Genomic DNA, 15,498 nt, shown 5'->3' with positions numbered 1-15,498 from the left:
AAAAACGAGGAATGATAATGGTGGGTGATTCTCTTCTGGCACCCATTTGTCATTCTGACTCACTATCTAGACAGGTCTGCTGCTTGCCAGGGGCCCGCATCATGCATGGGATGCAGAGGCTGCCAGACCTTGTACGTCCCACAGACTACTAACCGCTGCTGCTGTTTCACATAGGCACCAGTGACACAGCTGTTAGCAACCTAAAGAATATCAAGAGCAACTATAAGAAGACATGGTGGGATGGCTCTCATAGCTGGAACATAGGAATAGACAGGTATAAACTCTTTGGGAAAGACAGGCAGGGGGGGGAAAGGGAGGGTCACGCTGCCTTCCACGTCAACAACCAGATGGAGTCCATGGTCATGGGGGACTTCAACCACCCCAATATCTGTTAGAGGGACAACACAGCAGGGCACCGGAAATCAAAGAGGCTCCTAGAATGTGTTGATGATAACTTCCTCTTCCAAGTAGTACACAAACGAACGAGAAAAGGTGCTATGCTGGACCTTGTCCTCACCAACAAGAAGGGGCTGGTGAGTAACGTGAAGCTCAAGGGCAACCTTGGATGCAGTGATCACAAAATGGTGCAGTTCAAGATCCTCAGGGCATCAAAGACAGTGCTCAACAAGCTTGCTACTCTGGACTTCAGGAGAGCAGACTTTGAACTCTTCAGAGAACTGCTTGGCAGGGTGACATGGGAGAAAGCCCTGGAGGGACGAGGGGTCCAAGACAGACAGTAGGCTTTCAAGGACCATCTCCTCCAAGCCCAGAAGCAGTGCATCCCAAGAAATAAAAGGCAGGCAAAAATGCCAGGAGGCCTCTGTGGATCAACAAGGAGCTCCTGGACTTACTTAAGTTCAAAAAGAAAGTCTATAGGGGGTAGAAGCAGTAATGGGTTACTTGGGAAGACTACAGAGAAGTTGTCCAAGCAGCCAAAGATCAGGTTAGGAAAGCTGAAACTCAGATAGAACTAAATCTAGCCAGGGACATAAAGGGGAACAAAAAGAAATTCTACAGGTATATCAGTGATACAAGGAAGGCCAAGGATGGGCCCCCTCCAGAAGGAAACTGGAAATCTGGTCATAAGGGATATAGAGAGAGCCTCAGTCTTTAGCAGCAAGGGCTCTAGCCACACCACCCGAGCTGCAGAAAGCAAAGGTAAGAGCTTGGAGAAGGAAGATCTATCAGCTGTAAGTGAAGATCAGGTTCAAGATCATCTAAAGAACCTGAAGGCACACAAGTCCACGGGACCCGATGAGATCCATCCACAGGTTCTGAGGAAACTGGAAGATGAAGTTGCCAAGCTGCTACCCATCATATTTCAAAGGTCGTGGCCGTCTGGTGAAGTTCCCACAGATTGGAAAAGGGGAAACAAAAGCCCCATTTTCAAGAGGGGAAGAAAAGATGATCCAGGGAACTACAGGCAAGTCAGTCTCACCTCTGTGCCTGGCAAGATCATGGAGCAGATCCTCCTGAAGGCCCTACTAAGGCACAAGGAAATAAATACAACACCAAGGTGAGTGGTGCAGCTGACATGCAAGAGGGAAGGGATGCTGCCATCCAGAAGGACCTAAACAGTCTTGAGAGGTGGACCCACACCAACCTCATGAAGTTCAACAAGGCCAAGTGCAAGGTTCTCTGTACCTGAGTCAGGGCAATCCCAAGCACAGATACAGGCTGGGGGGAGAACGGCTTGACAGCAGTCCAGAGGAGAAGGATTTGGAGGTGCAGGTTGATGAAGATTCAACATGAGCCGGCAGTGTGCGCTTGAAGCTCAGAAGGCCAACTGTATTTTGGGCTGCATCAAGAGAAGTGCGACCAGCAGGTTGAAGGAGGTGATTCTGCCCCTCTATTCTGCTCTCATGAGACACCATCTGGAGTACTGCATCCAGTTCTGAGGTCCCCTACACAAGAAGGACATGGAGCTGTTGGAGCAGGTCCAGAGGAGGGCCACAAAGATGATCAGAGGTCTAGAGTACCTCCCCTATGAAGACAGGATGAAAGAGTTGGAGCTGTTCAGCCTAGAGAAGAGAAGGCTCTGGGGGACCTTATAGCAGCCTTCCAGTACCTGAAGGGGCCTACAGGAAAGCTGAGGAGGAACTTTTTGTAAGAGCACGTAGCAACAGGACAAGGGGAAATGGTTTTAAACTGGAAGAAGGTAGACATAGACTAGATACTAGGAAAAAATTCCTCACCATGAGGGTGGTGAGACACTAGAACAGGTTGCCCAGTGAGGTTGCGAATGTGCTCTCCCTGGAAGCAATCAAGGCCAGGCTGGATGGGGCTTTGAGCAACCTGGTCTAGAGGGAGGTGTCCCTACCTATAGCAGGGGGATTGGAACTAGATTATCTTAAAGGTCCCTTCCAGCCCAAACCATTCTATGATTCTGTGACTATTCTGTATTATGTCACATTCCTTTTAATAAATTAGTTCATCCTATCTCAATCAGATTTTTCCCTCTTCCTTTCCACTCCCCTTTCTCCTGAGGGCAAGGAGGGGTGATTAGCTCTTCACGTCACATGATTAGCTCTTCAAACTGCAACAAAGATGAAGTTTGATAAATTTATGATAGGGTGTCTGCAAGATTAAGGGGACTGGAACTATGACCAAAAAGACATTTTTTTAACTCATCCTTTGTTCTTGCTTTCTCATTCATAAATAATTTGGTACAAACACATTTAGCAGAACTTTTTTTCTTCTGAGTAATTTGAAGCTACTTAAAATAACCTCTCTCAATTGTGGTTGATTAATACTCTGGTATTTATACTTTCTTGTATACAACATTTTCCGGCAGTTCCTTCCAAACGCTGTCCTCTGTTGATTCTTTTCCATCAGACAAGGTTTCTATTCAAGAACACAAACTGCTGTCCTTCATGCAATGCAGATATCTCCTCGCTGTTTAGCTGTCTACGTTCACAACAGGTTACTTACAAGTTGCAATGAGTTAACATCCCACCTTTTTACAGTTAAATGTCACTTCAGAAGTTTTAGATACGGGAAGAAAGAAGGATAGAGACAAAAGGATATTGCACAAAAGCTCAGCAAAGCACTGAGGAAGCTAAGATAAAAGTGAAAAACAACTAAAGGCATTGGAGTCCCTTCAGCCTATTCATATGCTTCAAGAATCACAATTTCATAATGTTACTAAATCTTCCTTCTTTATTCCTGGCATAAGTGCATATGTGTGTAAGCAGTGGAAAGGCATCACATTTTTAATTGGAGTGTGAAAAATGCTGCTCATTGAAGGAAAAAAAATGTAGATATAATTAGGAGTGAGAACTAAAACAAGCACTCCATGGGATTATACAGAAAAGGCATCCCTTGTTCACAAGATACAGCCTCTAGGTGGGCCCAGAGCCTTATCCTCCATATTTCAACTGTTTACTAACTCATGTGAACTGTCTCTACAGAGCCAAAGTACAGAGATAAAACTGTTTTTACAGATTCACAGAATGGTTGAAGCAGGAGGGCACCTCTGGAAATGATCTAGTCCAACCTTCTGGCTCTGAGCATGGTCAATTACTGCAGGATGCTCAAGGTTGCGTCCAGTTGGGTTTTAAGGATAGGCACTTCATGATGTCTCCAGGCAACCTGTTTCACTGTTTGACCAGCTTTACAGTAAAATATTATTTTTCATACATTAAAATGTGTTTTTCTGTATTTCAATTTATGCCCATTGTCACTCATCCTCTCACTGTGTACCAACGTGTAGGTGGGCTCCACCACCTGAGGCATTCGGGCACATTTTCAGGTCACACTCAATCTTCTCCTCTCCAGGCTAAACAGTTCCAAATCCCTCAGCCGTATCTCCTATGTCAGATGTTCCAATCCTCCACTTATCTCCATGGCTTTTCACTGGACTCACTCCAGCACGTCCATGTCTCCCTTGTATGAGAGAATGCGGAACCAGACACGGCACACCAGGTTTTTCTCGGCAGACTCAGCATACAAGAAAGATCACCTCTCTCAACCTGCTGGCAACGCTCTGCCTAATGTAGCTTAGGAAGCACACCTTCCTGACTTACGTTCTTGGTGCCCATCAGGATCACCAGGTCCTTCTCACCAAAGCTGCTGGCCCAGCCAGTCAGTTCCAGCCTATACTGGTGTGTGGGGTTATTCCTCTTGGGTGTGGGACTCACTATTTCCTGTTGCTCATGAGGATCCTGTCTGACCATGTTTTCCAGTCTATTAAGGTTTCTCTGAAAGGCAGCTTAACCAGCTGCTTTGTCAAACACGCCTCCCAGTTTTGAGTCATCTGCACTCTGTCCTATCATCCAAGGCCATTAGTGAAGACGTTGAACAGGACTGGCCCCCATTACCCACCTCTGAGGAACACTGACAATTCAGCCTTCAGCTGGATCTCATGCTGATGATCAAAACACTAAGCTCTGCAGTTTAGTCAGTTTTCAGTCCACCTCACTGACCATTTACTAGTCTGCACTTCAGCAGTTTGTCAATGAAGACACTACGGGAGGGTGTCAAAAGCCTTCCTAAACTTAATATCAACCATGCCAACTTCTATCCCCTCCCTATAAAGTCAGTGATCTCATCATAGAAGACATTCAGGTTAACCAGACATGATTTCACCTTCAGAACTACATGCTGATAATTCCACAATTGCCTTCTTGTCCTTTATATGTTTGGAAATGTTGATGCTGGTGTTCCCCAGATTTTTCTCCTTCTAAAGGCACAAACTACATTTGTTTTCTATCTAGGCCTCAAGGACATCGTCCAAGTTTCTGGCAACAATGATTTTTCTGTTATCAAAAAATCTCACAAAGATTGTCTTCTGGGCTACGTATCATAACAGACCCATCTACTTTACCTTAATGACATAGGAATGAAAATAACACTTGTTTTTCAGATACCAGGATTGCAGAAATGATAGATGGGGGAAGAGAACGCTTTATCCTGTGGAAGGAGCTATGAACTAGACTTACTGAATGAAGCTCAACAGAATAAAATAGGACTCTCCAAACCAGAACACTGCAAATAAAACTATCTTTACTTTTGCAGTAAATCATAACACGGACCAAGTACTCATGTGAAAGAAAGAGGAAATGAAGTCATGTAAGACATAACTATTCAAAAGCAATTACAACACTGATTATACAGTTGTGGTTAAACAAACTGTCACCTTTCAAATTAAAATGTATGCTTCAGAACAGACACATCCTGTAAGGCAAGATAAAAAAAAAAAAAAGAGGACCATGTATTATATATTTAGGAGGATGTATCTAACTTTTCTGAAGAGAACTTCATGGTAGAGCTTTTAGCAAGAACCAGTTATCTGTCCACAATAAACTGTAACATAAGCCAGCGTGGTGGAATGCATACCTAAGTTACCTTTCCTAAATGCAGGTATGTTATACATGTAGAAGTATGTACAACTTACAAGAACAGTATCCAATAGGGTAAGTGTTAGGAAAAAGAAGGAACTGCTACAGGCTATGAGCAGATATCAGCAAGGTTTTGGAAAAGACTCCAAATAATGCACAGTGTAGTCAGCAGATATTGGATCGCTGTTTTTCCTAACACTGTCAGAAGTCCAGCATATAAACCCCTTGCCCTGTGCCCAATTTGTGCCATGTCTTTTCCTATTTACTCTTTCCTGATCTAACCTGTGCTTCCCCAGACACTTAGTCACAGCTTCACCCTTACAGATCTCATGAAAGCAATGTAATGCAATAGAAACTGCACAGCTTTTGTCTCTGCACATCAGCAGACACAGCATAGAGAAGCTTCCAAGGCAACGCATCACTGGACACAATTTCAGTGTTGTGCTAGCATAGCTACAACTTGTGTAGCACACTGAAATGCTTCATTAACATTTTAATCAGTGTCACTGGGTGCCCTGGTTACATTTCCTGCAATGGTCTTTACAGTGAAGCTAGCTTAGCATGGGTTAATTTTAAAGAAGCTTTTCCAGATACATTGTAGGTATTTCTTTCACTTAAAAACCCTATAAAACTATAATAATAATTCTATTCAATTATTGTTCCCCAGTTCTCTCACCTGTGAGCAGTAGAATACAAAAGAAAAGCTTATGACAGCGTTTTATGACATACAGTAGTTATCAGGATGTTAAATTCTGTCCAGTATCTTACACATTTGCCATTATCATAGTACTCCTAATTCTTTCACTTGATAATAAAATCTGGATACAAACCATTCTGTTTTCTACTCACTCACAGAATCCAAACCTTAAACTTCTCTGTCTTTCAAGAGTACAGAAAATGTACCAAGTAATGAGGCAGGTAGCTAATAAATGTATTCAAGCTGAGAGGGACAGCATGAAATTCCTAGGACAGAAGGGAAAAAAAAGATTCAAAAGGGTAAGAAAAGAAAAGGTAAGAAAGGCTCTGTATTGCAAAAATATGCTCTGTATGTTAGAAGTAAACAACGAAGGGGATTTCCTAAAACTGTACCTACTTTAAAACTTCTGCCAACGTAGCTGCCTTTGGAAGATGGCACGTATGATTTGTAAAACTGAACCTACAGAAGCCCCCACCAGTTTCATAACTGCGCTAGCTAAACCGGTTTAACTGATTGAGCTTTTACTGGAATAGCCTGTTTGCTTGCTGCACATGGTTTTACTAAACGGCATTGCACAGCAGCAGCATTCTGGTAACACATTATACTAAGACTTATCGCCATGAAAGAACAGTACAGACGGAGCAAATGAGATGCAAGAAGCTACCGCAGTGCATTTCCTCACCCAATAACATTTACAAAGAACAGTTTGTTTTTGTATTTTCTTCTGCTGTGTATTTTGCAGCAGATGTTCACACCACACTGTATGTTCTCATGAAAGGCACACACAGTGTAAAAGAAGAAACACTGTAAGCGGTCATCGATAACGTCACAAAAATCAAGTTCTGTCTGTGGCACCAGATGTCTTCTCTGGACAATTACTGCAATGTTGATGTAATTTGGTACACCCACAAAAGCATCTGTATTATTTTCACTGAATTAATACCTGTGGCACCTTTTTACAAAACATGTTTATGAGCATTTCCTTAAAAGAATATCAGGAATGCAAAACATTTTCTACTTTGAGGTGAAATTCAATAACACACCAATATTAGGATAATGGGAGCGTAGCAGTAATCCTGCTGTTTAAATTTCAGGTCTACTCTTGCTGAAGTGTTTCATGCTCTGATGATGTGAACTTCCCCTTCCTCTCAAGCAGTCTAACCAGCTAATATCAATTAGCCTTAACTAAAAATAATTGCTTGTAACCAGCATTTATCTTCACTTTTGCTGCTTGTTGCCAGATCTGACGAGAGGATACCGAGTGTGGGAAAACTAGTCAATTCTGCCAACAATGCAAGCTAGTAAGAGACAGTAATTTAGCCTCTCCCTGTAAATCTTGTTTTCACTTTATGAATGTCTGAAAACATCACTAGGAAACAAATGCATTTGTTAGCACTCATTAGGAAATGCTGATGGTGTTAGTTGTTAAAACTCAAATCCCGTCTCCCTGTCTGCCCCTCCACACACACTTTTCCATGGAAGTTGGTAGTCCATTTTCATACAGACAGGCTCAGAAACATGACCCAGAAATCCTTCACCGAGATAACCAGTCTTTAAATAAAAAGCACTCTCTAACAAAGCTATAATAAATACTTTCTCTCATTCTTTATAGCATTCAGCCTCATTGGAGCTGCAATTTGAAAGGAGAAAGCAGCTTATCAACATATTACAAGCAACTCTAGGCATGAGTAAGGAAGTCCTGAAAGAGTTCTTCAGCCCTGTAACTTGTACACTATGAACAATTAAAACCTATGCAGAAGCAGCTGAGTGAGTGGGAAGACAAGGGCAACGTCTAATGGAAATACAAGAACCACAGAAAACTACGGTGGAGTGGAATATACTCAATGTAAAAAGACCAAACAAAAATCATGCTTTTATAAATATCTGAACACTCACTAATGAAATAAGGAAAAGATAAAAATGTTAGCACGAAGAAATGGGGGGGGGGGCGGGGGGGAAGGGTCAATATGACAGGGTGTCATTGCAGCTGTCCCCAAGCATCACATGGGCAACCAACATACCTGTTTAAAACCTATTTCAGTACTTTAACTTGTGTATATATTCTACTTGTAGATGTAGTGTGTTTTCACACACCACATGCATTATGCCCATATACACATTATGCCTGTCCACTACAGGCACACGAATGTACTGCGGAAAGTATTTTGAGTAGGGATAAGTTCAGTGGTTTAATGAGGCATTCTCTGCCCTTCACTTACTCAGCATTCTCCTAGGCAGTACACCTAGATTCTCTAAAACTTTTCATATTTACTGAAAGGCTGCAGATGTTCAAATGACCCACTAAAAACACATGGGCTGACAATTCAGAAATTAGAAGGTTTTCTACATACAACAGCAGAATGATTAATGACTATGAAATGCAATGCTCAGTCCTACAAGAACCAGTGCGTGTAAGCAGTTCAAGCCTAGTCATTCCATCAGCTGCAGTGAACACCTTGTATGGGGAAGTTGTTTCTGTACAAGTTTTTAGAAGGATGTGCCCTCAGTTTTTCAGTTCGGGAGTTCTCAGGCAGTTTTTCCTTCTGCAGGGAAAAATACAGGTGACGTCTCACAGCGGGCTAGCATCAATCTTCACTGTTTCCAGGACTTCAATCATTTTATACATTTAGAAAACAGCAGAAAAACAGTTTTTGTTTTAGACTTAACCATCATTATTTGTGGTAATTTGTTCATGAGAACTTATCAACACAAACTCATGATCATAGGATTTCAGTTACTTTCAATTTGAAAGCACGGGTCCCACAGAATCAATGGGTGAATACAAAAAAGTGCACCATGAAGCATAATGAATCAACCGAAGGCCACAAAGCAGTCTGGGAACAGAGGAAAACAACTAATCATATGCCCTTCTGTATGTGTACAACAGGGCATTTCAGATGGTTATACTTTAAAATCCTTTTTTTCATCAACTTTTTTGAAGAAAAAAGCAAACCTCCCCAAAACCAAAGTAAAGCATTATATATTTTTTTGAAAGCTTCACTGAGATGTAGATGTAGTTCTTTGATCTGTAAGTTTTAGATATATGTATTTTTTGTTACTCACAACAGTTAACACAGTAATTCTAAGTTGCCTATATTTCCTTACTGCAAAGCAGGGAAGCAAATAGCTCCTTCTAGAAGGACGTATAAATAACACATAGCTTGAATTTTGTCTTTGTGCCTAACAGTAAAATAAAACTGAGACGCAAGACACCAGAGAATTATAAAGGCAGTTGTGTACTATCTTTTTCTAACTAACTACAATTACTAGGAACTCAAGTGTGCCAGTGATTTGGCAACAGGGGAAGCCAATATATGAACCACGTATCCAACCCGCCATGGCCACATAAGGCAGAACGCGAGAGCAACATGAGGGAAGGTGGGCAGTTTGCAGGGTTCTAGAGGCAGCATGGCAAAGCAGCTCAGGGCAAGCTTCCAAAACAAAAACAAAACAAACAAAAAAACCCACCTTCAAACACTCAAAAAGCCAGTAAACATAAAATGACAGTTGGATGATACTATGTTTTTGTAGGTAGAGAATAATTTTCAGTTAAAAGGGGGCTTTGTCTTGCACTATCAATTACTAAGTAAATAGTAATTTACTTGGTATATTACAGATAAAGCAGACCACCCAAAACTCAATTAAGTGTAACAGAAGGGAGAACATGGCTTAGCTAAGTTGGTCATCATGAACCAGCCACAACAGCGGCAATAAGCAGTAACTATAAAGAATCATGACAGTTATCAAAGAAGTTCCTGTTCTTGAGAAGTTTTCTGCTGGCAGAAAAGTGGGTGTATAGTTAGGTTTTTTTATATTGCTGGACGATAGCCTCTAAACAGGCTGCAAGCTTTCTCAGAGAACTCAAGCGTGGAGCTAATCTTTCAAAGGGAGCAGCGGGTCCCAGTGCAGCAAGCAACAGAGAAATCAAGGTTCTACTAAGCAGCACATACATACACTCGGTACTTGCACAGTGTTGAGTAACCTATGGTGCATTTATGTCTCAATATTCCCAGCCAAAAAAAAAAAAAAAAACCCACCACCACCAACAAAAAAACAACAATAAAAGTAGATGCCATCACCATCTCTCGTAATAATGGCAGGTTCGCCTTGTTTCTTCTCTCTGGGTGTGAGGCACATGTGTTTAAAAATGTATGCTGTACAGGTTCTTCTCCATCACTCATCACCTTCCATCTTGACCACTGACATTAAGTATCCATCACTGAACTGGGAGTTTGAAGCAGAGTAAATAATTCATCATGTTACAAGGTGGTAGTTTACTTGCACTTTTTTGTCATCTCCAAAGACAAGTGAATGAGTACACTGGCTATATATAAAGTAATAATATATTTCATATAGCTGTTACAGAGCAAGAAATGGATGAAGAGACTTACTTATACTCATCTCTTTCCAGCTTTGAAGAGAACGTTGGCTGATTATAAACCTAAACAGCCCTAATATACCTTGACACATAGTAATTTCGCTAGCAGCACCAGTTGAATTCTTGTACAGAGTAAATAACTGGGTGATGGCAGGAGTTGGAGGACCTTTTAAGGACCTGGTCTCCAACATTAGCTTGCCAGCTGCTCCCCAAAATCTAGGAAGGAAGTGTAACACTTGCAGACACTGTATACCCAGACAGCTAATGAGTGCTATGCTTCTTCCAGTAACAAAGGGAAAGAGTTTGCCGTTCCAGTTGACATGAGCTTTAAGAAAAGCATAGAAACTGTTACATAAAAGCTCTTAAAAGATCCACGCGTGATGCTCTGGGGGGAAAAACTCTATTTCTGTACATAGATTAAATCAAAACCCAACAAAACCCATCTAACAAAAAGAACAGCAGCAGTAAACAACCCTCTCTCCAGCCACACATACTTACTGTTCAGAAATTACAGCGCTTGATAAGGACAAGAGTATTCAGAAGCAGAGTATCACCAAATCATTACAGTGGCTGATAGTTTCACAATCCTCTACAACTTTCTTTTTCTACACATCCTTATTACTCTCTTCTTCATTCTTAATGTTACCATTACTTAATGCTTAAGTAACACAAATTAAAGGTAATTGGTAGATGCAGTCAAGATATAGGCTGGCATAGTTCTAATGGAGTAAATGGAGCATTTGTCAGACTAAGCTTCAATGCAAACACGACTCTTTCTAATTAATATGCGCTGTAGCCTCACCACAGGCATTCAGAATATTATATCTCTTACATCCTTTTATGCAAACAGACATTAAAAGCAACAGAATCAGGTAATGTTTCCTAAAGTTGAGTCAATCCATCTCAAGGCTATGTATTTAAATTGCAAGAAAATGTGGAAGTGTCAGCAAGTATCTTGTGCTAGCTTCAAATAGCTGTGGGACCGAACTTCAGTTTCTAGGAGCTCGTGTTTTCTGATACTCTGAGAATTCTAATAGGGAGTTTTGCCCTGTAGGAAAGAATCAGGCAGACCATAAAAATCCAAAACTGTGGAACTATGTCTAATGACATTTCTATGCTCAAAAGCACCTCTACAGATTTTACCTACGAAGAAGAGCTTCTCATAGCAGTCTGCTCTAACAGCAAGAACAACTGCCAAAACAAGCGTAAGAAGAAATCAACCTAAAATGCATAGACTACTAACATACCCCATCCACACATAAACAAGCTACAGAGAAAATAAAAGCATCTGGAACTCGGGAAGTTGCCAGAAAAATTACATACATTGGCTTCAAGAGGAAGTATAAGGTCAGGACACCTCATCTTTGCTCCCAACTAGGACTAGGTTGAAGAAATGCCATCAATTCTGTAAGACTTACAGAAACGAAGAGGCACTGCCAAAAAAACATTGAATTCCCTGCATGATACACAGTTCCAAATAATAGTAATATATACATAAGTTCTAAACAAACAGCAGTTGCTCTAAGTATGATATTACTGCTCTGAAAGGACAAATTCTATCTAGCACATTCTGTCCTTCTTTCAGGCTGATTAGGTTCTCTTCCTGCTTGTGGCTTGGAGCCTGGGGAAGCAAAAGAAGAGGAAAGGGAAAAAAGTTGCTTAGTTTCTTTTTTTCATATGAAATAATAGCTCTTTCATAAAGCTACGAAACACAAACTTGAGCAAAACCAGGAAATAATTGAGTTTCCTTAATACATCAATTTACACTACCTACACCGAACCGTCAGTGAAACATTATCAGGTATATTCGTGTGTATTTAAATAAATACATAAATATATCCTAACATCAGCAACTACAACACAGACTAAAAAAACACTGCCAAAAAGAATGAAGAGCAGTACATTCCGTTTCTAAACTCTGAAATTTACACTAGTTCTGCCAATTGTATAATTACTACCAACAACTACCAATTCGGAAGCTTACTAATAATGTACTGCAAAGTAAAATACCAGTCACTAAAAGCTAGAAAAAGCATTAACACCAAAGCTTCACATTACTGTGTATCCAGAGCGTGACCACTGCACGCATTTAAAATACTTTTCCTTTTGCATGGTACATAGGATGTACCATGGATGTACATCCATCTACATCCAGGATGTGGTGCTTCTCACGAAGTCTGCAACTGCTGACAGCCTCAAACAGCAACCCTGCCTCCCACTCCATTCCCCCTCCAGTACTCCCCTCCTCAAAGCCTAGATCAAAGCTCAGCCAGCAAACCAACAAACTCATCACCGTGACAGCCAACACCACACCTGCCCCCATGAGCAACATACGGGATCCATTCTGCTGCTCTGCAATCAGCACCGCTGCCTTCCCATCTCCCTGTGCCAGGGAATGGGAGCGAGCCTCCGCGACTGCCCAGGAGTCTCACATCATCTCCAGACCAAACACCCAGGGCAGCCTCCTCACCGGGAGCATCCCCACCTCCAGAAGCCAGATGAACAGGTTGAGGCGTGGCATTATTTGTATCACACACGGAGCACCCGGCACAGCCCACAGGCAGTTTTGGTGCCGTGCTGCTGCTCTGTGCTGAATTCCTTTCGAAGAACTGAGCGCTGCCAAGTCAGTCCTCATCTGTATCTCCATGGTACAAAACTGCCTCGGTGGATCTGTGCCTTTCAAGGCATGGGGGCTGGAAGGAGAAAGACTCAACTAGTTTTGCTTTCACCATTGCTAAATGAGTAACAACAGCAACAATGAACAACGTCAGTGATGCTGTTTCTCTCCACAGTGTCTTCACTGCCATTGACAGAAACAATATTTCCGCATGATGGAGCCCATCTGAAAGGTCCTCTCACCAATTCTGTTATTTTGTGTTTCTCCATAATAATGGGCTTAATGGTTTAATAGGTTACAGTCAGAATTTGGAAGCAGCAGCTAGGACTTCTGGCTTTCAACCTCCAAGAGAGCAAAGCAGCTGGGACAACACAATCTAAACTACTGCCTAAAGACAAATACATAGACAGTACATTCCAGTAAAATTTCCAGTTAAAAAAAAAAAAAAAGCAAAAACCAAACACCTCAGTAACTGAATTGCAAATTCCTGCCAATTAAAAAACAAACACCCCAAACAACCCTGTAAGAACTCACTGATCCATAAAGGAAGTATCTTTGCAGGTACAGATGGAAATAACACTGCTTCCCCCAGTCTGCACGTAACCTCAGTATCTCAGCAGATACCACAGCTTTCTCAAGTGGCTACTTCAGCAAGGCTGACCGTGATGTCACTTAATTAATAGGTGTTCAGAGCACTCAGGAGAGCAGCACGTACAAGGGTTGCAGGAAAGGCATGCACAGTGGTAGCAGGGTGCAACGGCAAAGCAGGAAGGAAGGACAGGAGTTGATGGGCTCTCTGATCTGGTGGGTATGAGCAGCAGCCAGAAGGCTGGAAGCAGAAGGCAGAAGGGATAGAAGCATTCTGGGACATGAGGAACGTTTTCCTTTCCTACAAGGATCCCAACTATGGATTTAATGGGCTCCTGCATGCACACAGGCCAAATGCTAAGGAAGTTGTTAGAAAGGTGTTAGGCAATACTAATAGGGATGGGTAGTACAGTTTCCAGGAATGGAATGCATAGAGGTTAGAGGAGGAAGGGAAAACAAAAGCAGGCTTCCTGCAAGGAATTCCTCTTTGTTTTGCTTATGATCCCCTGGAACCTCTGGTTGTGAAGGTTAAAAAGAAAACATGAGGAGGAGAAAATTAAATGACTATCAAGCAACAGGTGAAGATCTCCCCTGTGCATCTATGATCCAACACAAACAACATCTCTGAAATTTCACAGCTGATTTGCAAGGTTATATTCTGCTTGTATAACTGACAAAGTCAGGTTGCCATTCCAACCTGAGGCAGCGGTAGAGTTACACAAAGCCCCTGCCCTGTTCCATCGATTCTAAAATCCTAGCTGTACTCAACAACCTCAAAAATAACTACAACCACTCTTCTTGCCAATCTGAAAAAAAAATAAACCCCTCCTCCCCCCAAGTTCTGGCAATATCTGCAGGTCCCCTGGTGTGCAGGCAAGACTGAAGGTTGTCACATGCAGCAGTTCAGTTTACCAATGTAACACTATCTCATCCCATCACATAGAATGGGCTTCGTAAATTAAAGCAGGCAGTCATGGCTCTGCACCACAGTTTCCTGCTTTCTACATCTCCATCTGCTATCAGCAAAATCTTAACTGTCTCAGCTGCTGTTGCACTCACAAATTCAGTTTTACGCTGCAGTGCAAGCTTATACAAGGAACTGGTTAAAACAAGACCAAGAAAAAGACGACAGCCTACCAACTGCCTCCTACTGCAGTTTCTTAAAGAAATACAAGAGAAAAGCTAGCACAGTACTTATCATCCATATTTACTTTATCTTCTGGTTATAAAAGTACAGACTTTGGATTTCAAGTTGAAGTTTTCAGTCTAGAAAGATGCAGAAAACCAACTTTAAGCCATACGAATAAGCACTGTAATTACACCTTCCGCCTCCTCTTTTTTGACTGCGTAATGAACAGTAAAGCAGATAACTAAGAACAGTACAACAACCTCTGCTCATTCCTGCTTACATTTCTCTACCCAAAAATACAAAGAAAGCAGAAAAGACAATGACCAGATGCATATTTCATACATTTCCTATAAATTCAACATCAGGATCTCCAACAAAGACAAGGTATCCACAGTGACTGACGGTACTGAATTACACCTTAAACAATTTGCTCAGATTTATACAAACTTCTCCCAGAAAACCTTGCAACTGACCATAGCTGCAGATTGATCAGCACTGAAAAGGGACAGAGAAAATAAATCACAAATACCTTTTCTGTTCCGCCTTGCATATTGAATTGCAGAGCATAAGAAGAGTATAAACCTGTATTTGTTCGGGTGTGTAAGTGTGTCTGTGTTAAAATTCAGAGCAGCTGGTTTGCAGATTTGAGAACAGGAAGCATCTCTGACAGAACTTGACAGCGAAAGTCCCCTGAAAAGCATTACTGCATATGTACTGCATACACATCATTGCTACCTCCCCTTTCCTCTT

The 15,498-nt window shown here is 41.7% G+C and overlaps 1 protein-coding gene across 13 annotated transcripts in view; it reads right to left on the bottom strand.

Annotated features, from left to right (window-relative positions):
- The window catches only part of SH3KBP1 (SH3 domain containing kinase binding protein 1), a 222,895-nt gene that overhangs the window by 181,338 nt on the left and 26,059 nt on the right, over positions 1-15,498 (bottom strand). For 2 of the 13 annotated variants that reach the window (XM_015302517.3, XM_015302533.3), the window contains exon 1: positions 15,278-15,429. The exons of the other annotated variants lie outside the window; for them this stretch is intronic. In XM_015302517.3, coding sequence (XP_015158003.2) covers positions 15,278-15,298 — 21 coding nt within the window. In that variant the 5' untranslated portion in view covers positions 15,299-15,429. Of the gene's footprint in view, positions 1-15,277; positions 15,430-15,498 lie in introns of those variants that run through there. 13 annotated transcript variants of the gene reach the window in all.

This window comes from Gallus gallus, chromosome 1 (genome assembly GCF_016699485.2).
Source record: "Gallus gallus isolate bGalGal1 chromosome 1, bGalGal1.mat.broiler.GRCg7b, whole genome shotgun sequence".
Taxonomy (NCBI): Eukaryota; Metazoa; Chordata; class Aves; order Galliformes; family Phasianidae; genus Gallus; species Gallus gallus.
Note: the sequence above shows the minus strand (reverse complement) of the source record. Positions and strands in the feature narration are given on the sequence as shown.